At 38.1% G+C, this 23889-nt stretch overlaps 1 protein-coding gene and 1 long non-coding RNA gene across 6 annotated transcripts in view; both read left to right on the forward strand.

Moving 5' to 3' along the window:
* Positions 1-23889, forward strand: part of WDR7 (WD repeat domain 7) — a 352599-nt gene that overhangs the window by 147748 nt on the left and 180962 nt on the right. For all 5 annotated transcript variants that reach the window (XM_019986705.2, XM_070779108.1, XM_070779109.1 and 2 more), the window contains one exon: positions 1063-1176. In XM_019986705.2, coding sequence (XP_019842264.2) covers positions 1063-1176 — 114 coding nt within the window. The remainder of the gene's footprint in view (positions 1-1062; positions 1177-23889) is intronic.
* Positions 1184-14489, forward strand: LOC139179492 (uncharacterized). The gene is made up of 2 exons (XR_011563858.1): positions 1184-2809; positions 2841-14489. It is a non-coding gene; the product is annotated as an uncharacterized lncRNA (long non-coding RNA).

Consider the following 23889-nt stretch of genomic DNA (forward strand, 5'->3'; position numbering starts at 1 on the left):
TTTTCACTAGTAAGTACTATAGTATTACATGAGCCAACCAACATCGTTGGTTGAATATTCACAGATAAGGAGGAACCACAGATACATGGAGGACTTCACAGTGATAGTACTCAATATCATGTGATTCTATGAACACGTATCCCTCTTTTGTTGTCATAGCAATGCACTACTTCCAGATAGTGGGGGAAATATGTGTTTTATCTAGAATGGGAAAATAGGTGAGTTAGGAAAAGACATTTGTAGGAAGTTCTTTGAAGTTCTCAGGTGTTCTGGAGAATGGAAGTTTTGGGTGCCCTCATCAGCTTTCAGTTAGTTTCCTTCAGTTCAGTAATTGTTGGACCTTCCATCTAATTCTTGAATGCGTGCTAAGTTGCTTCGGTCGGGTCCAGCTCTGTGTGACCACGTGGACTGTAGCCTGCCAGACTGTCCTGTCCATGGAATTCTCCAGGCAAGAATACTGGAGTGGGGTGCCATTTCCTCGTCTAGGGGATCTTCCCAATACAAGGATCGAAGCTGCATGTTTTTTGTATCCTGCGTGGACAGGCAGGTTCTTTACCATTAGTGCCGCCTGTTATACCCTTGGGGCATTACATTTAAGGTCTCTTTCAAAGACGCGGAACCCAAATCCCTCTTTTGTCATCATCCCTCTTCCCAACCCTCAAATTACAAGCAAACTAATATTAAAGAGAAGCAAACTTTTAAAAGAGTCCTTCACTTTCTAGGTTTTCTCTTTTTTTTTAGGCATAACTGTGTTTAAATCTACTAAAATCACTAGTAAACATGTTGAAAGGAAGCAAGTGAAACTATACAACTTGAGTTTTTTTGTTCCCAGATCTTGGTTAAGAGTAATATGGTTTGCATCCATGTATGTACGTACATATAAAGCAGTAGAGAGCACACGTTTGGTTCATTACTCTCTGTCTCTTCCTAATTTGGATGAATATATGGTATTTTTTTTAACATACTGCATTTTCATCCAGTAAGTAAATTAAACCGCTTTAAGAGTTTTGGTCCACTTCTCTTTTAGTTTTATGAACTAGCTGTTCTTCTCCTTTGTTTTAGCTGGGGTCTCAGCAGAAGCCCTGCAGACTATCACCACTGCTCCTGATGCCTCGGGGCCGGAAGCCAAAGTCCAAGAGGAGGAACACGACCTTGTGGATGATGACATCACGACTGGTAAGAAGAGACATCTTTAGTGTCATCTGGATGAACTTTATCTGATATCGGAAAATGCTTCCAGGTCATTTATAGCAGGACTAAGTACATGGATGGAAACTTGCATTGATGGAATGCTTGGTTTTTTGAGACCCTTTAGTGCCCTTTCTGATCTTGAAGTAGAAAGAAGCAGAACTGTTTGTTTGGTCAAGGTTTGCTCATTGTTGCCTTAACAATGAGCCTGCTAGCTGTGTGTCCGATTTTCCAGGGACCTTCTAATTTAGAAGCTAGGATCATTACTGAAGTGTTGGAACATGTAGAGGAGTACGCCTCTTGTGTTGTGACAGGTTTTGCAGTTGCAGTCGTGTTGGTCAGTCACCAAGTCATGTCCGACTCTTTGAGACCCCGTGGACTGCAGCACGCCCTAGGACAGACTGAAAATATTGAAGTTGTAATAGTGATACATGCAACATAGGCTACCTGAGGAAACTTACAGGTACGCTTTCTACCTGTACAATAGAAATGAATGCTTTTCTAAAAGTTACTTACATTGTCTGGGTATTGAGCATTCTTCTCTGTATTATTTATCACATAATCAGATGCGGTAAAATTTAGGAAAGCCGCACACTGCATTATGTTCAACCTGTCTTTTTATAGACTTAGAGCAGTGTCGATTGCTGAATATGCAAATGCATTCAGCTCAGTTTCTTTCAGTGCACAGAGGATACAAACAACCTAGAATACTATTTATGGTGACGTCGCTCAGTCGCGTCCGACTCTTCGCGACCCCATGGGCTGCAGCCCACCAGGCTCCTCCATCCCTGGGATTTTCCAGGCAAGAGTACTGGAGTGGGGTGCCATGGCCTTCTCCAGGAGATCTTCCCAACCCAGGGATTGAACCCTGGTCTCCTGCATTGTAGGCAGACGCTTTACCGTCTGAGCCATCAGGGAAGCCCAGTATACTATTTGTATTGGTATTAAGAAAGATAAGTTCTTGATTTTGGTGTGGATGGTTAAAAAATAAAATCTGACCAAATAAATCTATAACTATTGTAAAGCGAGAAATATTAATAGTAATCAATAATTTGAAAAGAAGCATGCTCACAAAGTGTCAGTAAAATTTTCAACAGTCATTAAAGGAAGAGGGGGTGGAAAAAAAAAAGGGGGGGAAACTGGCTTTTTCCCCTCCCTTTTTCCTCTTAAAGCTGTGTGTGGCAGGTTCTTTACTGTTATCACCTGAATGCTCTTAAATTTCTTTCACTGGGACGAAGTTGAAGAAGCCTACTGTTCTCTCTTGAAAATGTTCAAAGCCTGTATTTAAAACCTATGGCCTGTGCCACTGCTGTAGTTGACTTTATCAGGGAACATCTGGTTTTCAGCAAAAAATGTGATGATGGTGGTGGTGGCTCTTGCTTTTTAATGTATTGGTTCATTGATTTAAAAAATATCATCCATCTTAAATATACATGTAAATTATTTCTCAAACTTCCAGCTTTGCTAAAAGTCATTTATACTGTAAGTTATAGGGTTTGTTTCAGTAGCTACTAGAAGATATCATTTCATTTGCAAATTTTTTATTTTTTTATTTCTTTTTTTTTAAACTTTGTATTTTGTATTAAAGTGTAGCCGATCAACAATATTGTGATAGTTTCAGGTCAACAGCGAGGGTATTGTGATAGTTTCAGGTCAACAGTGAAGGTACTCAGCCTTTCCTCTATGTGTATCCATTCTCCCCTAAACTCCCCTCCCATGTAGGCCATTTGTAGATTTTTAAAAATGAGTTCTTGCTCTATTCAGTTTTTACTGCTTTAAAAAAAATAATATTATAGATATATTTTGTTATTACCTCAGATTTTAAAGGTTTCCTTGTCTGCAAAAAGTCATGGTTTAAATAATGGAAGTTGCCTTTGCAATAGCAGAATATCTCACTTTGCATTCCAGAAGAAAAGCTGAATTTTCGAGCACTCAAGTAACTATTATTAAATCAGTACATTGAAATTATGAACTATGTTCTGCCGAAGTCACGAGTCAGAGTTAGGGCACGTGACTCTGTGTTTATTTTACTGTTAAAAAAAAAATCAGGAAGCTTAAAAATGAAAATCTAGTTTGGAGAGTTAATTAATGCTACATAAACTATATTTTAATCTGTAAGAGGTTCAGTTAAATGCATGTGATGCATGGCTTTATCAGTTGATTTACTCATTTCCTGCCATGAGTAGTCGAGTCAAGAATGCTCAGGATCCAAAGAATTTAAATAACTGAAAAAGACTTCCTTAACATGTTGTCAGAGCAACCAGCGCACTGCAGCCTGTGGGTCGTTCACATTACCTTTAGATTGTGTGACTTGATTAAGATGTGGTATAGATTTTTGTGAGGGTTTAGAAGAAAACCATATTTCTTTTTATTGACTAGAATCCTATATAAATTGCATTATGAAAAATATGGTAGGTGCATTTGAGAGAAACCTGTTTCAAGCAGAATAATCTTATTTTAGGCTAACCAGCATTGCAGAGCGCAAGAGGTACTGCAAAATGGAAAACTGGCCAATTCAGCTATTCATCCTGAAAACCCTGATTTTTCCCAATTATTTAAAAGGAATTGCCCTCGTAATATCACCTCATAAAATAGAAATTATATCGTGACAGAGATATTTGCCTATATTTTGAATGAATTATTTGACTGCTGTAGCTAGGCTAATATGTGTAGCTGTATTAATTTTATTTTTGTGGTAATCTGAGGCTGAATTCTCCAATTAACTGAATTCAACAGCTGACCAAGATAACAATTCAAATATGCAGTATAATTTAGTGCTTTTGTTATAGGCAGAATTTCAAAGCTGAAATTTTTCTTCTGGGTGAGAGCGAATGAGGTATGAATATTGTCTTGTGACCCTTGATCTGAGCTTGGCAGTCTTTGTTATTTGTTAGTGTTTGCTGTATGAAAGTAAAGAAGCATGGATAAAGCTGTGTAAGTGTTGGCTATGATCAATTGGAACTAATTAAATTTATTTGAAATGAAGAGTCTTAACTGGAAGAGAACAGCTGGAAAAACTGGGAAGAAAAAATTGAGCCTTGATTGAGACAATTTAAATCTTCACCCTGTCATTTCAAAAATATGCTGCAGCTTCTTTCTAAATCTCTCTTTTTAAAGCTAATATCTATTGATCGGCTCTACAAAGTAATGCCAGTAGTGCCTTGGTCAACACACACCCTCAGTTTTACTTAGCATTCCAGCCTAAGGTTTATCAGGCTCTTTCCTTGAACCAAATGTCTTAAATCACATATCAAAGCCATGTTAGATTAATAATATCTAATATTAACAATATTAATATTATTTTATGTAGAAAAAATATTAAAACCTATTTCTCATTTAAAAAAATATTACAAAGTATACGTGGGGAATATACTCCCTGCCCCCAGCAAAGGAATTCCTTCAGGTTTTGTAAAACTCTGTATATTTAAAATCTATTTTAACAATAATAGTAGTATTTTCTTGAAAGTACAAAGAATGGCATTAAGATTGTTTCTGGATTATTTATAATTTTAGAGTCACACACATATTCTATACCTGTGCATTTGCTTTTGTGTGTATACTTTTATTTTTGATATTCCAGTTTAAATGTTTATATATAAAAAAATCAATATTTGTAAATAGCATGTTCTTATTTTCACTGTAATATTAATAGGTAATAATTATATTAATGGAGTAAATCTCATTTAAAAACTGATATATATATATATATATAAGTTTTTAGACAAATTGTAATCTATGTTTTTAAGGTAGACCTTTTGGGTGAGTTTTTTGGTTATTTTTATGTGGTTTTCATTGAGGTAAAGGATAGCATTCTGTGAGAATGAAGATATATATCCCCTAAATGTTGTATTTTAAGACATCCTCCCTTAATAGCAGTTTTAAAAGAATTTTGGACACGTTTCATTCACAAACCTGCCTGGATGCGTTTAAGAAATTGACCATATTCTCCTGGGGGTCATACTGCAGCGTCCTACCCTTTGTTCAATACCACAAGGACACAAAGTGACCGCATAACGGCAGTAAAGGGTCAAGAGCCACTGACATTGTCAGAAAGAGACACCTTGATGCTGGATCAGCAGCACAGTGGGTAGGTTGAGCCACTCACAGCGGGGGCAGCAATGATCCGTAAATTCGGGTGGGCGTGTTGACTCTATTTGTTGTACTTTCTTGTAAAATTTAATTTATATAAAAAGGATGAGAAATGCTATGGAATAAAGAAAAAATAGAGAAAGGTAAGAAAACTTGAAAGGAGTATCAAGTTGTTAACTTCGTACCAACCGCTTTATTCTTGATTCTAACAGCATTTCTTTAAAGTGTATTCTGGTTATTTGTCCAGATAGATGAGGAAACGTGCTCAGGGAGGTTCATGTTCAAGGGACTGAGAATGTGTCCTGCCCCATTCCAGAGCCCACCTGTGAACTTGAGCACCACCCCAACCCGCCTCACAGTCTGAGACTCGCAGAACTTCGGCATCTTTTCTTTAGAAATGGGAGATGATGTCACAGCCCACTTTTACTGCTTAGGGTCGCAAGCCCGAGCCTGACGTTTGCCAGCTGTCCTGTCTTACCGCCTAGAAGGCAAACTGGTTATTCTAAGTTAGAGCCAGAGGTTATCTCCCGTCAGGGAAAAAAATCAGCATGTATTCTTTAAATGTTCTTTTACAATTTGTTCTTTACTTACAACTAGTATGATGTTAAGACTGTAAATATAATTAGTGTTCATAATGTAAATAATTATTGTGTACTTGTAAAATGAAATTTGTGTGGTTCCATCCAGCTTTTTGAAGTCACCAACATAAAACTGACACCTTAACATAGATTCACAGAGCAAAGTCAACATTTCTAGTATATTAAGATGGAGCTGGAAAGCATGCCTTGTCTGAGACTAAATATTGATTTGTTAATTTTACCATTTACTGAGGCCCTGTTCATAAAATGTTTATACATTTGTTTTGACTCAAAGATAGGAAATTCATCTTGTTAAAGTTCCAAAGAGCAAAATTTAGGGCATTATATATTCAGAAATCAGAAATACTTTCTTAGCAGAAAGATAGAAGCCATATAATTAGTAAACCAGAATAAGACTTTCTGCATTTTACCCTTTCGCTCTCTCATTCTTTAATTATCAGAACAACGTGATTTTAAATCATTTGTTCTAAACTGTTATCACTACTCTTCTGATCGACTTCAAAATGTTGGCTACTCCAAAATATGAGTTTACTATTATGAATGTTTTAGATAATTGTACATCATGAGTGCTGTGGTTTATTTACCACGTAGTTCCCTTTTTTAAGAAAAATAAGTGTGGATTTTCTGGTTTTCTGAAATATGTCATTTCAAGTAATTTACCTTTATATACTTTTTAAAAAAACTGGGACGTGAAAATGCAAAGGAAAATACTTTTTGTTGCTTAGTGTTTATAACTCAGTGTTAGCATACATTGATAGGATGTTCAGTTCAGTTCAGTTCAGTCGCTCAGTCGTGTCCGACTCTTTGCGACCCCATGAACCACAGCACGCCAGGCCTCCCTGTCCATCACTAACTCCCGGAGTCCACCCAAACCCATGTCCATCGAGTCGGTGATGCCATCCAACCATCTCATCTTCTGTCGTCCCCTTCTCCTCCCGCCCTCAGTCTTTCCCAGCATCAGGATCTTTGCAAATGAGTCAGCTCTTCGCATCAGGTGGCCAAAGTATTGGAGTTTCAGCTTCAGCATCAGTCCTTCCAATGAACACCCAGGACTGATCTCCTTTAGGATGGACTGGTTGGATCTCCTTGCAGTCCAAGGGACTCTCAAGAGTCCTTTCCAACACCACAGTTCAAAAGCATTAATTCTTCTGCGCTCAGCTTTCTTTATAGTCCAACTCTCACATCCATACATGACCACTGGAAAAACCATAGTCTTGACTAGATGGACCTTTGTTGGCAAAGTAATGTCTCTGCTTTTTAATATGCTGTCTAGGTTGGTCGTAACTTTCCTTCCAAGGAGTAAACATCTTTTAATTTCATGGCTGCAATTACCATCTGCAGTGATTTTGGAGCCCAGAAAATTAAAGTCAGCCACTGTTTCCACCGTTTCCCCATCTATTTGTCCTGAAGTGATGGGACCGGATGCCATGATCTTAGTTTTCTGAATATTGAGCTTTAAGCCAACTTTTTCACTCTCCTCTTTCACTTTCATCAAGAGCCTCTTCAGTTCTTCTTCACTTTCTGCCATAAGGGTGGTGTCATCTGCATATCTGATTACAATCAAATCACAATCTTGATTCCAACTTGTGCTTCTTCCAGCCCAGCGTTTCTCATGATGTACTCTGCATAGAAGTTAAATAAGCAGGGTGATAATATACAGCCTTGACGTACTCCTTTTCCTATTTGGAACCAGTCTGTTGTTCCATGTCTAGTTCTAACTGTTGCTTCCTGACCTGCATACAGGTTTCTCAAGAGGCAGGTCAGGTGGTCTGGTATTCCCACCTCTTTCAGAATTTTCCACAGTTTATTGTGATCCACACAGTCAAAGGCTTTGGCATAGTCAATAAAGCAGAAATAGATGTTTTTCTGGAACTCTCTTGCTTTTTCCATGATCCAACGGATGTTGGCAGTTTGATCTCTGGTTCCTCTGCCTTTTCTAAAACCAGCTTGAACATCTGGAAGTTCACGGTTCACATATTGCTGAAGCCTGGCTTGGAGATTTTTGAGCATTACTTTATTAACATGTGAGATGAGTGCAATTGTGCAGTAGTTTGAGCATTCTTTGGCATTGCCTTTCTTTGGGATTGGAATGAAAATTGACCTTTTCCAGTCCTGTGGCCACTGCTGAGTTTTCCAAATTTGCTGGCATATTGAGTACAGCACTTTCACAGCATCGTCTTTCAGGATTTGAAACAGCTCAACTGGAATTCCATGACCAGTAGATTATTTCTGAATTTGAGAGTTGACAGGAATATTAAAATATAGTCCAAAGTATGGCTTTTCTTCCTTCATTTTCTCTTTTCATATTTTCCGCTCTGGGTGATTGACTTTCCCTTTTCTTTGGTTTTAGCTGCCGCTTGTTTGTTAAAGACTATTGAATCTGTATCTCCAACCTAAGCTTGTTCTCTGAGTGTCAGATTCATGTATCCCTGTGCACGAATGTCCCACAGATCCCTAGATACCGAGTCCAAAATGAGCTTATATTTATTTCTAAAATTCATCTCCTTTTTGTATTGAGGTCTCATAAAAGACGTCACTGAGGGTGCCTTTAGCCACCTAACACCCCAAATCAGAAATGACAGATTAATCCTGGCTCTCCCACTTTCCAACATTGTCCACTGGTAGTTGCTACTATTTCTTGTAAAATACACCTCCTATACACCTCCCAGTGATTTTCCACTTGTCCATTTCCACAAAGAAAACCCACATCTAGACTTTAAATTCTGTGCTTTTAAGCAGAGATCTGAGTTGCCTCTTGAGCCGCACTGTCTCTCTGTCTGTGCTTCTCCCCTTACCCTGGGAGCTGTGCCACCTCATTACTAAGCTCAGCTCTGTCCCTGAAAACCAAAAATCTTCTAGTTTTTCTGGAACTAGAGGTACCAGAGTAGCCATTATCCAAGAGACCACTCTGGGGCTGGGGCCCCACCACTGGAGAAGCAGGGTGGCTTGTATGGAGGTGGGGGGAGATGGGGACGTGGGGAGGTACTCACGGGAAAGGGAGAAATACAGAGTTTTTCCAGAGTTTTCCATGTTTAACACATGCCGTTGAAGAACCAGAGTGTAGAATCCCATTGTGTGATGGTATGCATAGTGTATTTTTTGCCATTCTCCTAGGGGTCTGCAGTCAGTCATTTAGCACTATGAAAACTTGCTTTTTATGGTTCATTGAAAATTGCAAAGTTAACCTACCCGGATTTATTATGTTTAAGCTTATGTTTAAAAGGTTGAGCTGAGGTGACTTGCCTCCGAAAAAGCACAAAAGGAAATAAGCAAGAGCACAGATGAAAAAAAGTGGCTAATAAATACCGTTAGAGTCTTCAGCTTCACTTTAAAACAGTTTTGGGACATTTATAGACAAAATCTGCATAACATCAATGCATTTGACCAAGAAAGTGTTTGTGTATTTGAATGAATTAAATATCCTGAAGAATCAGAAGTGCTATAATACACATTACTTCAATTAGCTCTTACATTGGCTCCGAATCTTTTATAACGATATTTTCTAATAATAGCACTTTTATTTATTTTTTAATGTATATGTGACTGACTGTGTATACTGCTTCAGCAAGGGGTTGGTCAGGTAAACAATAATTGATATCATCTTAGCAAACTGTTCTAAAACAACACTTAAAAATCAGGAACTTTAATAACTGTCACAACAGCTCACTAGTATTTAATAAGAACCTAATAAGCGTCCATCTATGCTCTGGGCTCTTCTTAATCCTCACAACTCAATTGTAATTATCCTTATTATCTCCTCTGGTTTACAAAGGAGGAAAATGAGGCACAGGACGATTAAGTAACTTTTCACACAAGGCCCACAGACGGGAAATGGCAGAGTCAGGTTTGAAACTAGGCCATCTGCCTCTAGAGCTTGTGTGGGTTTGTGTTTTCATTTATTTATTTTTAATTAGAGGATAATTGCTTTACGATATTTTGTTGGTTTCTGCCGCACATCCACATGATCAGCCGTAGGTATACACATATATGTCTCCTCCCTCTTGAGCCGCCTCTCCTGCCCCCGCTGTGCCCACGTCTGTTCTCGGTGTCTCAGTCTGCACTCCTGGCCTGTAGGTGGGTTCACCGGTGCTGTTTTTGTGGATTCTGTATATAGATGCATTAGGAGCTTGTGCTTTTAAATGGAAGGGATTTTCAAAACCAGACACTTAAATAATCATATAAGAAAAAAGAAAAATATATTCATCACGGCATATCATTTTCTCTTTGTGTGACATAGAAATGCCTTTTTAATGTTTAATATAGTACAAGGAAATATTCAAACTGTGACAAAAAGACATGCTGTTTTCTTAAAAATAAATGTGGATAATTAGTATAAGATACTAGTTTCACATATTTTGTAGCTAAAATTGGGATTATTTTATGTTCATGTAAAGCCATATACATAGTTACACCAGCATACATACCCAATATGAGATCATAAAGGCTTAAAGTTTGTTTTTTTAGATTTAATAGTATATGTGTTTTGTTTTGTTTTATAAAATTAGATTCAGTAGGAACAAAGAAGAAATATTTAATTGGATAAGAATATAGGAGCTGTTAAAAGAAAAACCTTTCATGTGAGTAAGTAACCTTCAGGATGAACTTAAAGTTTGGCCTTTTGTGAGCTGTGTAGTAATACCTCTCGGATAAGAATGAATTGCATTAGATTGTGGCACACTATTATATATCTGTATATTACATGAATTGCCCTTATAATTGATATCAAACCCATATGACCAAAAGTTGTAATTCACAAAAGTAATGACAACAATGTCTCATAATTCACAGAGTTTATGTCATACCTGTGAATGATTACTTCTACTGTGCAAACCATGTTAAAGGGGAAAAACAGCCTTTAAAATAGATATGGAGTTTGAAGAGTTCTTCTTCCTGATAGTTTCTAGTCACTTTTAACATACAAAAAGATAGATTGCCCAGTGTCCTTGAATTCCCCCATGACTTTTTAGATTAAAATTAATTGCCAAGCATAAAGACTTTTATTCTTAATTTGAAATGTTGAATCACTGAAGTTTATATTTACTATATGAGATGAAGACAGTCAAAAATTTGAATATCTGAATGTACTTTCTCTCCATGAGGTAATAAACTAGAAAGGGAAGTTCTCTCCTCAGAGTTAGGGTAAAATCAAGTGAGAATGTTTGCCCTTTCTTTTTCGATTATGGTATATCCTAAATAATAATGTGTGAATTAAATGAAGTCAACCTGATTTAAAAGAATTCAGAGAAACTGAATTAGCTATTCTTTCTTTTCTTGTTTTCGCCAAAGTTTTTTTTTTTTTAATAATGTGGATCATTTTAAAAATCTTTACTGAGTTTGATACAGTATGGCTCCTTTTTTGTTTTTTAATGTTTTGGTCTTTTGGCCATGACGCATGTGGGATCTTAGCTTCCCAGCCAGGAATCAAAACCCATGCCCCAGCGTTGAAAGGCAAAATCTTAACCACTGGACCAGCAGGGAAGTCTTGCCCTTTTAGTATATACATATTTTTCTGTGTTGTTGATATCCCCTAAAAGAATTATAAGGAATATCCCATTTGATTCAACAGAACTTTAATGTGTACCTTGTATTTTTCTATCAGCACATTCTGGGGAGGATTTAATAAAGCAAGAATCCTTGTTGAGAGGCTGAAGGTATAATTTTGGAGAGGTTTTACGTTCACATATATCTCTACACACACACACATACACACACATACACGATATACATGTACCTATGACAGACTTGAGGTAGGAGGGTTCCGAGCTCTGGCGATTAGGCGAGGGTGTGAACTGCATTTCAGGTGAGCCTGCATTTGTGGCATAGGTGGAGAGACACGAGAGGAAAAACTTGAGCTAAAGCTGTTGCTTCAGAACTTGGTTTGAAATGAAGCCTTATGGCTTCCAGCTCCTGGCTTGTCCTGAGGTGACAGACGGGGAGGACCATCCAGGATCAAGGTTCTATTGTCAGGTCAAGTGTGTTCATTTGGAGCATGGCAGGTTTTATTCTGTGCTGTGTGTTACTTTAAAGCAGGGCTTATTAGTAAAGGGATTTATGATGTTGATGGTACATATTGGCTTCTTGCCCATGTGCTTAATTCTGCTTCCTTGGTTTTTCTTTTCATTCAACAGTTATTTTTGCTCACCTTCTAGGTTTTGAATACTCACTAGTTGTTGAGTATAGGGTGAAGTTTGTACTCCAAAGGGCAAGACTGATGGCTGGTTACGTTTCATTATTTGGGGGGAAATTTTTACCTGAAGAACTATTATTCATGAAGGTTTAATAAACTCATGTTACCGTGAGGCAAAACTTACATTTCATATGTGTGTCCACGAGTGATTTCATGGAAATGGAAAGCAAAATGAAACACATTGAAATCAATGGGATGGAAAGCTGGTTTGTCGTAGCAAATATGTAATTTGAATATTTTAGAATAAATATAGTTGCAGCATAGGCCCTGATATCTCATTCTCTGTTCACATCTCAGCTTCCTTGCTTGTTCACCGTATGGCCTTGTGCAGGTTACATGACCACGCCAGGCCTCAGTTTTCTCACCTGAAATTTGAGGATTTCATAATTTGAGATTATGAAATTGAGATTGTTAGAGGATTAAATGAGACGATGCATATAATCTTCTTAGCAGAGCAATTGGCACACAGTAAGTGCTCGAGAAGTATTACAGCCTCTCCTCATTACTGCTATTATCCTGAAATGATTTGCTTTTAATAGAATAAATGGTTTGTTACTAACTTATGAATCATTTATAAATTAGTTCTTCCTGATGACTTGATCATCTTTTTTAGGTAGTTTATCACTCCCAGGAATATAAATTTATTACATCAATTTATGCTTTATAGATAGAGAAATAAGCTGCACCCAAACTTCTGTGCAAAGTTTTAGAAATTCCTAAAAACTGGCTCATGAAATATAGATGAATTATTGTATTCTCTTAAACATTTTTATAGGGCTTCTTTTTTTTTTTTTTTTTGCCACATTTCTTGTCTGAATTGAATCTGACCAAGAAGTATGAATCGCTTATAAAATATAAATAATGACAGCTTTAAAAGATATTTATACTTAAGGTAGCTAAGGAAGATTTAATTTGGCATATTCAAACTCATGTTTGGCCAGTGGTGATCTGTAAGGGAGGGGTGAGAGGGAGTTGGTGATGCTGAAAACATTTCTGAAGAATCTTTTTTAATTTTATTTTATTTTCAATTGGAGGATAATTACTTTATAATATTATGATGTCTCTACCATAAATCAACATGAGTCAGCCATAGGTATACAGATGTCTCCTCCATCTTAAACCTCCCATCCCACCCCACCCCACCCCTTTGGGTTGTCAAAGAGCACCAACTTTAGGTTCCCTGTGTCATACAGAAAATTCCCACTTGCCTATCCACATATGATAATATACGTTTCACTGCTACTCTCTCAGATCATCCCACCTTCCCTCTGCCTGACTGTCCACAAGCCTGTTCTCTGTGTGTATCCCCATCGCTGCCCTGTAGATAGGTTCATTGGTACCATCTCTCTAGTTTCCATATGTATGCACTAATGTGTGGTATTTGTCTTTATCTTTCTGACTTACTTCACATTGTATAATGGGCTCCAGGGTCATCCACCTCATTAGAACTGACTCAAACGCATTCCTTTTTATAGCTGAGTAATATCCACTGTGTATATGTACCACAACTTCTTTATCTATTCATCTGTTGATGGACATCGAGGTTGCTTCCATGCCCTGGCTATTGTAAGTAGTCGACGATAAACACTGGGTACATGTGCCTTTTTCAATTAAGTTTTCCTCCGAGTATATGCCCAGTAATGGGATAGTTAGGTCATGTGGTAGTTTTATGCCTAGTGTTTTAAGGAATAGTCAAGGCAGTCTTGACAAAAAAGAATGGAGCTGAAAGAATCAATGTTCCTGACTTCAGACTTTACTACAAAGCTACAGTCATCAAGACAGTATGGTAGTGGCACAGAAATAGAAATATAGACCAATGGAGCAAGATAGAAACCCCAGAGATAAACCCATGTACCTATGGGCACCTTATCTTTGACAAAGAAAGCAAAAATACAGTGGAGAAAAGACAGTCTCTTCAATAAGTGCTGTGGGGCAAACTCAGTAGCTACATGTTGAAAGAGTGAAATTAGAACACTTGCTAACACCATACACAAAAATAAACTCAAAATGGATTGAAGACCTAAGTGTAAGGCAAGAAATTATAAAACTGTGAAACTGTATTTATAACTGTAGTTAGAAAACTATACATGTTTTTCTCCTGGAGGAAATCGTAGAGCAGTCTTTGACATAAACCACAGCAAAATCCTCTATGACCCACCTCCTAGAATAATGGAAATAAAAACAAAGATAAACAAATGGGACCTAAATAAACTTAAAAGCTTTTACACAAGGAAGGAGACTATAAGCAAGGTGAAAAGACAACCCTCAGAATGGGAGAAAATAATAGCACATGAAACAACTGACAAGGAGCTAATCTCCAAAATATAGAAGCAACTCATGCAGCTCAATACCAGAAAAGTAGGCAACCTAATTAATTGAAAAGTGGGCAGAAGACTTAAAAACAGACACTTCTCTGAGAAGACGTATGCAGATAGCTAATAAATGCATGAAAAGATGTTCAACATCCCTCATTATTGAAGAAACGCAGTGAGGTATCATCTCACACTGGTCAAAATGGCCATTATCAAAAAGTCTCCAAGCAATAAATGCTGGAGAGGGTGTGAAGAAAAGGGAACCCTCTTGCACTGTTAGTGGGAATGCAAATTGATATAGCCACTATGGAGAATAGCATGGAGATTCCTTTCTGAAGAATCTCACTCAGCCATTTAGCTGAACGTCACTACTAGACTTGAGAAAGCATATTTAAAAGACGATAAAACTAACACAACGTTGTAAATCAATGATGCTGCAATACAGATTTCTAAAAAGATGATAAAATCTAAAAAAAGAAAATCTTCATATACTGTCATTAACAGTCTTGCCAAGTAATAAAAAGGAGAAACTTTTAATGCAACTCTCATACTTGCGAAGAATGCTTACCTTTTAGCTCAGTTTTTTAAAAGGTATGTTCCAAATATTTGACAAGCTCATGTTTTACTTCCCAGGCTGGGCTTGATTTCTCCTTCTTAGCCTTCTTCCCTGTATTCCAGATTTGTATAACTGGGTGAGAATTTGGAGATAAATGATTGAAAGATACAGGAAATCAAGTTAACAGCAGCAACAAAAGAGAATTACTGACTTCATAGAAACAAAAAAAAAAAGTATTGAAAATGTTATCATGGTTGATCAACCACATGGTTAAGCTGTGAGTAGCATGCACATCATCAAGAAAATGTCAACACTGAATATGATGTCATAGTTTTAAGAAGAACTATAATATGATAGCAGAGAAGGTGATGGCATCCCACTCCAGTACTCTTGCCAGGAAAACCCCATGGACGGAGGAGCCTGGTGGGCTGCAGTCCATGGGGTCGCTGAGGGTCGGACACGACTGAGGGACTTCACTTTCACTTTTCACTTTCATGCATTGGAGAAGGAAATGGCAGCCCACTCCAGTGTTCTTGCCTGGAGAATCCCAGGGATGGGGGAGTCTGGTGGGCTGCCGTCTATGGGGTCACACAGAGTGGGACACGACTGAAGCGACTTAGCAGCAGCAGCAGCATGATATGATAGATTGGGAGGCAGAGAAAGAAGGCAGAAGACAGACTGTGTGTGAATATAGGGCATGTATGCGAATGGGATAGGGCAGGATCAGGACTGACAAGAGAAGATGCTACCAGAGGGAAGATGGTGAAAGGTAACAAACGCTAACTCTAACGCTCTAAGTCACTTTTCTTAGAGTGGTATTCAAGTTTATTTTAAATGTTCTGCTTATTTAAAATCCTTTAGGTTTACAATTAAAATAAATATTCCAGTAAGACAAAACATCCAATAAGATGAATGCTTATATGTACAAATGTCAGTTGAAATGAAATAATTTATGTTGTTGCATAAATGCTTTGTTGTGAATTTAGTGTAAAGAATAGTAGTATCATTCATGTGCCATACAAAATCTGCACACACACCACCACCACCCCCAGTTCTGCTAGATGATCATAGAGTTGGAAGACCTAATTTGCAGTCCAGTAGCCAGATTCTGGACCCGTCTTTTCCCCATACAAGGAATTCCTCATACTGCATCTCTAAACGTAAAGGTTTTATCCAGCCTCTTCTTTTATTCTGCATTATTCTTTTATTACAATATAATAAGCTACCATAAATATTGCAGCTTAAAATCTCACAGTTTCTGAGGGTCAGGGTGTTGTTTTTAGTTGCAAGTCATGTCCAACTCTTTTGAGACCTCATGGTCTGTAGCCCACCAGGGTCCTCTGTCCATGGAATTTTCCAGGCAAGAATACTGGAGTGGGTTGCCACTTTATTCTCCAGACCATAGTCCCGATCCAGGGATCAAACCCATGTCTCCTGCATTTGGCAGGCAGATTCCTTACCACTAGGGAGACACCAGGGAAGCCCCAAGGTCAGGGTGTCCAGGCAAAATTTAGTTATGCCCTCTGTTATGGTCTCACAAGGCTGTAGGCGGAACTGTGGCCAGAGTTAGGTCCCTTCTTCCAATTTATCATGCCAGTTGGCTGAATTCAGTTCCTCGCAGTTGTAGGACTGATGTCCTCAGCTCCCAGAAGTCATCCACAGCTCCCTGCTGTCCACGGTTCTGTGACATGTGGCCCTCTCCGTGGGCTTTTCCCATCAAAGCAGCTTGCTTCTTCAAAATCAGCAGGAGTCTCTTCACTGCATGCTTATGGTAATGTAATGATGGGTGCCCTACGATGCAACCTAATGATGGAAATGGCATCCCTTTACTTTGCTGTATGCTGTTGGTTAGGAGCAAGTCCCAGATCTGAGCCCATGCAAGGGTGTGACTCACTGGAGGTCACCTTCAGGTTTCTCGCAGCACACACACTTACTTGTGTGGGGTGCATTGCTTGCACTGTCATTCTTTGCACATCTTGCTTGTTGTGTGTATGCGCGTGTATGAGGGAATTCCCACTCCGATGTCCTCTTTCTGTTCTTCAGCACCTTCTCCTGTGACCTGATTTCTCGACCCTCCCCTCTCCCCCTTGTCTGCACCTCCTCCAGTCTGGCAGTAGCGTCCTCGGAGTTTACCACGCAGGGCTGATGGTGCTGCCACCAGCAGAGCAGCTCAAGTCCTGTGGGACCTTTACTCTTGCTGATCTGGACTCTAGAATGCTGGTCTTCTGTAGATGGCAGTCTGCATTTTTGACTGTTATTAAATATGAAATCACCTAAACTCCATCTTTACATGAAGTGCTGTTAATAGGACTTGATATTTATCTTCTTTTGAATTCTGTCTTGTTGGCTTCAGCCCTTCATCCAGACCAGGAGCCCTTCCTCTGCTGTTGAGTGGGTTGGTTCTTCCTCCAGCTCTGTGTCCTCCGTGAATGTGATGAACACACATGCTGTGTTGTCATATGCTAGCCAGTTAATTGTGGACGGGGCCTCAACAAGATTCCTCCAGCACATGGCTAGGGAGCTGCTCACCCTAATGACCAGATTTCACAGGACTGTATGGGTTTGTTTTTTCAACTCCAAGAGATTTCTTTAGATGCCTTGCTGAAATCAGGATGCATTACATTTATGGACAGTATAGGCTTAAGATAATGAGTTTTAAATTTGTGGCATTGAGTCTAACAAGCATTCAAAGAGATTTTAAATCATTCTTGAAGTGCATTGAGTTGCAGTGATATTGGAGATATAATTTTTAATTAGCAGCCATGGCAGTAAATCATCGTCAGGATTTTCAGGGGTCACATTAGTCATTACTGACGGATGATTGTCATGTGACAGAGCAGATATAACGACCTGGCCATGGGTATCAGGAAGTTATGTTTATCTCAATAATACGTAAAAAGTTATGTTTCTGACTTTGCGTGTTTTGTGATTTTCATAACAAATACTTATTGATGGACTGTTTATAAGAATGTGTAAATGCTTGATTTGTTGGATTTAGAACCTAGATCTTATGTTACTAAGTTTTAAAGTTAGCAAAAACGTATAGTAAATCAGATATGTATCAGATTATTTATGCACTATATTGTGGTAGAAAAATAATCTAGAGCCCTCTTATTACTGTTTTGAATGAACTTTGGATATTTGTGATTGAATGCATATGATTCATGAAATAAGGAAAGGACCTTACATATACTTTCTGAGAATAATTTCTAAAGGTGAGGTATTTTCTAAAACTTCATAATTTTAATTTAAAAGAAAATGTGAAGACTGATGGAGAGCTTCGTGTCATTGGTGTAGACACAGTAGTCAAAGCCAATCTTCACAGACGTTTCCTTTTTCTCTTCCAACTGGAGTTGGTTCCTTTTGAAGTAAAAGTAACAGATGCGAGTAATAGTCCTTTCCTCTGGTCTCTGGCCAGGATTCACCTAAATTTTGGTGAAGAGTGAAAATATAGAACAAATGAAACCATCTGCCACTCCCAACCAGCCAGCGCCTGGCCCAGCGCTGGGGACAATGCTGGAGCCACGCGAGTCAGCTCCTGGGCGGGCTCCTGCTGGGGCTCAATCAGGGGTTAGGGCACGTCCTGTCAGCACAGATTTCAGGATGCGATTCCCTCACCGGCCCCTCAGAGATCAAAGAAGCTTTTAATTTGCGTTTAATTCCTCCTTGAGAAACCATCCACCATATCCAGCAACAGTGATTGTATACAGAACAACCCCATAAGTACATGCTTTTCTTGAAATCTGAAATAAACTTAACCCCTTCAGATGCTAAATATGAATATGTTGATTCTTTCTTGCATCCCTTAATATTTTTCTCACAAAACTATATGTAAAAGAAGATAAGTGTGAACAGAAAGGATTCCTTTGTTTTAGACCGTTTGCACTTTGTCATCATTTTCATTTCTTTGAAAGAGGCTTTTCAAATAAGACTTCTAAGATTATGATTTAACCATTTGCTACTGGGAATTTTTATACCAAGATACACCTTCAAGTTATATAAATTAATGCTATTTTCTCTAGACTGTTTTTATTAGAATTTTAGCAGGATTGTAGTTTTATTTATGTATTAAATCCTTTGTGAATTTTTACAGCTTACAGGAAAATCATAGGTGTCTTACAGGTAGTCGAAGGCAGCTGCTCAGAGTTGTGACTGAACATCTGTCAGACAGTGAGCTTGCATAAGCCACTTTTCATTTGTCAGGTGTGTGAGTTGGCATCTGAATGACAGATGTCAGTGCAGTTAAGACATTTTAATTTGGAGGTGTTAATCTAAGAGGCTCACACTTTTATTGTTTGCATTTTAAAAACAAATGTAGCCATGGCCACTGATGTAATTGGCTTCTTCTGTAGTGAAGAAGAATAGCTCACAACACTAGTAACTCTTTCAATCAAGCCTTTTATGGATAAGACCTGTAAAGAGAGCTTCAAAATTAGTCGTTGTGACCATTTCGTGAGCCAAAGAAGTCTATCGATCAGCAATGGCTGACATTTCAAAATGGCCGTGTAGAAAAATGTTATTGGATTTATTAATGTTTCTCATCAGCTGTAATCACCAACAAATTTAAGTAAAAATGTCACAAGCTGAATCTATTTAATAATTTGCTATTGTAAAATTTTAAACAAGTTTTATAACATCTAATTTTGATTAGCGTGTAAAAAATTCTTACTTTTGAAATCTCTACGAGTGGGCTTAAGAAAAAACATTGGAAAAATAAGTGGAAAAAATAGCTTGAGAATTTGATTTAGATATTGAAAGATTTTGATTTATTGAGATGAAACTCGTAACATAAAGTTAACCATTTTAAAGTGAACAATTTGATTTAAGAATAGAAAAACATATTATTATATGAAAAAAAGAGTAGAAAGAGCTGACATACTAACTGTTGCTTGACTGATATGTCTGTAGCTATGCTGTGCTATGTCATGTCTGACTCTTTGCGACCTCATGGACTGTAGCCTGCCAGGCTCCTCTGTCCATGGGGTTATCCAAGCAAGAATACTGGAGTGGGTTGCCATTTCCTTCTCCAGGGGCTCTTCCCGACTCAGGGACTGAACCCAGGTCTCCCGCGCTGCAGGCAATTCTTCACCACGTGAGCCACCAGGGAAGCCCAGTGTGTCTGTGTATCAGTGTGAAATGAAGACACTGGGCAGCTCCCTTCAGGCAGAATCGTGAGGGAGACATTCAAGCTCGGAGCTCAACCCGTATTATAAACAAAGCTAAGGGTATTTCAGAAAAGCACTGTGTGCTGCTGCTGCTGACTTCTGTTTGTTTTAGTGTCCATTTTAGAAATTTACATTTTAGTAGTTACCCAAATATCGAGAGGTTAGCGTTCGTTTTCATATTGCCAGAATAATTCTTAAATTTTTAAAGGCATTCTGGGGCACATTAATGTAAAGGCTTGAACAAGTATATTACAAGTATAAATGTAGTTCATATGTGTAAAAAAAATTGTATACACATATATACATAAACATACTGGGCTTTGCTGGTGGCTCAGGGGTGAAGAATCTACCTGTCAATGCAGAAGATGCAGGTTCAATCCCTGAGTCAGGAAGATCCTATAGAGAAGAAGATGGCAGCCCACTCCCACATTCTTGCCTGGGAAATCCCATGGACAGGGGAACCTGGAGTGCTACAATCCATGAGGCTGCAAAGAGTCGGATATGCCTTAGTGACTAAACAAGAACAGCGAGAGTACATTCACTCATGAGTGGAAATGTGGACTAGAATATTTAGGTGGCTGAAAATCTGTAGGTATTTTACATTCCTTCAAAATTTAAATGTAAACACTTTTCTGATAGACTTGAAGCTCCAATTAAATAAGAACTTCAGCATGATTTTATGAAAAAAAATCCTGTCATTTGAATTATGTTGAAAATTGATGTTTGCAGGTTTATCATAAAGTTTCCATGGTCATACAATTTGTTTGTCCTACATAAATATGCAAATAGATCTAAATTTATTGTATTATTAGTAAGCTTATAATCATTAGTTTATTATTATTAGTTTATGGTGAAATAGAGCTCAGGTAAATTATGTAAATTACCTAAAAGATCTTTTTCCTTTATACTTGTGAACAATTTTAAATACTTTTAAAAATATAATTGTAATGTAAATTACCTTGTAGAAATTATAGGAAACAGAAAAAGAAAATAAATAAGCTCTTTTTCCAAGAAAGTAACTGTTAACGTAGTTTTAAATGTCTTCCAGTCTTTACAATGCATTTTTAAAATTACTGTAGGGAATACACAATTTTGTATGCTTATGTTTTAAACCCCTACTTGACTTTACATCATAAGCATTATTCTTAACCTTCATTTTAATAATTTAAAAGGCTGCATGCAGTATATACAAATAGTGTGCCTTTTCATTTCCCATGTTCTTTCAGGCCTTTCCCCCTATTTACCCTAGACAAACAGTCAGACACACAAATAAAAACAGTCATCACTGATCCATTAAATTAGAGGATGTGTTTTATTTTACAGACCTAAGTTTAAATATATTGCATTTAATCAGTTAACTGATTTTAATTACTGTATCACACCTGAACCCACCACACCCTCCCAACCAAGAACTAGAATATTGCTAATCATTTATATCTAATGTATATCTACATGTGTTTTTCCCTGTAACATCCTCCTGCCTGCTTCTAGAGGGCAGCACTCCTGTGTCTGCTGTTTCCTCGGTTTCTGTTTGTTCTGTCTCATACACAGTAGTGCCTAAACAATATATTGCTTTGTGTTACTTGTTTGAAACTTTATGAAAAGCTCGCAGTAGATAAAGTCTTTTGTATTTGCTTTTTTCACTTAACATTGTATCCCAAAGTTCATGTTGTATGTGGCTCTAGTTCACTTATTTTTACTACTTCAGATCAGATCAGATCAGTCGTTCAGTCGTGTCCGACTCTTTGCGACCCCATGAATCACAGCACGCCAGGCCTTCCTGTCCATCACCAACTCCTGGAGTTCACTGAGACTCACGTCCATCGAGTCAGTGATGCCATCCAGCCATCTCATCCTCTGTCGTCCCCTTCTCCTCCTGCCCCCAATCCCTCCCAGCATCAGAGTCTTTTCCAATGAGTCAACTCTTCGCATCAGGTGGCCAAACTATTTGAGTTTCAGCTTTAATATCAGTCCTTCCAAAGAAATCCCAGGGCTGATCTCCTTCAGAATGGACTGGTTGGATCTCCTTGCAGTCCAAGGGACTCTCAAGAGTCTTCTCCAACACCACAGTTCAAAAGCATTTTACTACTTACTAATAGTGAATAGGAAAAACTATTCTAATTTGCTTATTCGTTTTTCTGCCAATGGACATTTGAGTTCTTGGGAATTTTTGTTTTGTTTTTACTGTTGCAAACAGTTCTGTTATGAAGGCATCCCTGCCTTCTATATATGTATATACAATTTTGTCTTGGGTATATATCTAGGACTAGAATTGCTGTATCTTAGAACATATAAATGATCAAATTCTTTTTTGATCAAATTCTTATCTAATGAATATGACAAATTTTATCAATCTACATCCTCTTCAACCTTTGACATTTACAGTTTTGCCAGTCGAAAGAGTAGCAAATGTTATCTTATTGTACCTGTGGCTTGTGTTTTGTTTTTTACTAGTAAGTTTGAGCTTGTGTATGGGCTTCCCTCGTGGCTCAGAAGGTAAAGAATCTGCTTGCAATGCAGGCAGCTCTGGTTCAGTCTCTGGGCCAGGAAGATCCCCTGGAGAAGGGAAAGCCTACCCACTCCAGTATTCTTGCCTGGAGAATCCCACGGACAGAGGAGCCTGTCCCTGCTATAGTCCCTGCTTTCGGGAGGAGTCGGACACAGCTGAGCACGTGTGTTTCCCGTTCTGTGAAACGCCTGTTCAAGTCTTTTGCCCATTTTTTCCCCATTGGGTCATTTGTCTTCTTCATATGTTAGAGTAGTAATAATTTGTCAGTTGTATTTATGACAGATATCTTCTCTTGGTTTGTATCTTATGTTTTCATTTCTATAAGGGGGTCTTGAAGAAAAGGAGTTCTTAATTTTTATGTAGTTGAATTTATCCATCTTTTATACCTACTGATTTTAGGAACTTCATAAATCCTCCCTATATCATCATTTATGTTTTCAAAAGTTTTAAGCTTTTGCTCCTAATATGTAAGTTCTTGATCCAACCATAGTCAATTTTTATTTATGGTGTAAGGTAGAATTGTGGTTTTGATTTTATTCATATAAATAACCTTTTTTCATGATAATGTGTATGTATCTGGACCCTCGTTTTTTGCTCCTTATTTTATTTGTAAATTTATCCCTGCACCAAAGCCATGCTGTTTTAATTACTGTAGTTTTATAAATAGTCTTTATATCCAGTAGGACATATTTTCCCTCATTTTCTTCTTCAGAAGTGTCTTGGTTATTCTTGGCCCTTTCTTCTTCCATAATACATCTTACAGTCAAATTAATTATTCAGCACAAGCTGTGCTGGGAAATCTCTGCCTTTCTCCTTCATGCGCCTGCTTCTTGAATACTCACGATCTGGAGAGCAGAGCAGATTGTCCACTCTTGGCAAGTCAGTGTATCCCAATGAGAGGGAAGGAGCTGAGAGGCGTCAGTTGGAAAAGTCGCCGCAGTCCTCCTGGGAAATGCTGAGTGCGAACAGGCCAGGCAGCCAGGGGGAGCTTACTGAAGATTTCTTCAGGAAACTGGAGGAGTGTGACTAAGACCTCCCTCGACTTCTAGCAGTCTTCTAAAGTTTCTAAGACTGACTCTGTGGAATAAATCAGTGTGTGTGGACGTACTCCAGGCACTCTGACCCATAGCAGATGTGCCTTTGGGTACATATCTTACTAAAGAAAATCAGTTTCCGTTTTTGTGAAGGTCCTGTAACTTCTAAAATCCTTTTCAATTTAAATAAGAATGATCCGTATTTTTTCTTAGGTAAGAGATTTATTGTTAGTTTATGTTTCTAAGTATT

Source organism: Bos indicus, chromosome 24, assembly GCF_029378745.1.
Source record: "Bos indicus isolate NIAB-ARS_2022 breed Sahiwal x Tharparkar chromosome 24, NIAB-ARS_B.indTharparkar_mat_pri_1.0, whole genome shotgun sequence".
Classification (NCBI taxonomy): Eukaryota; Metazoa; Chordata; class Mammalia; order Artiodactyla; family Bovidae; genus Bos; species Bos indicus.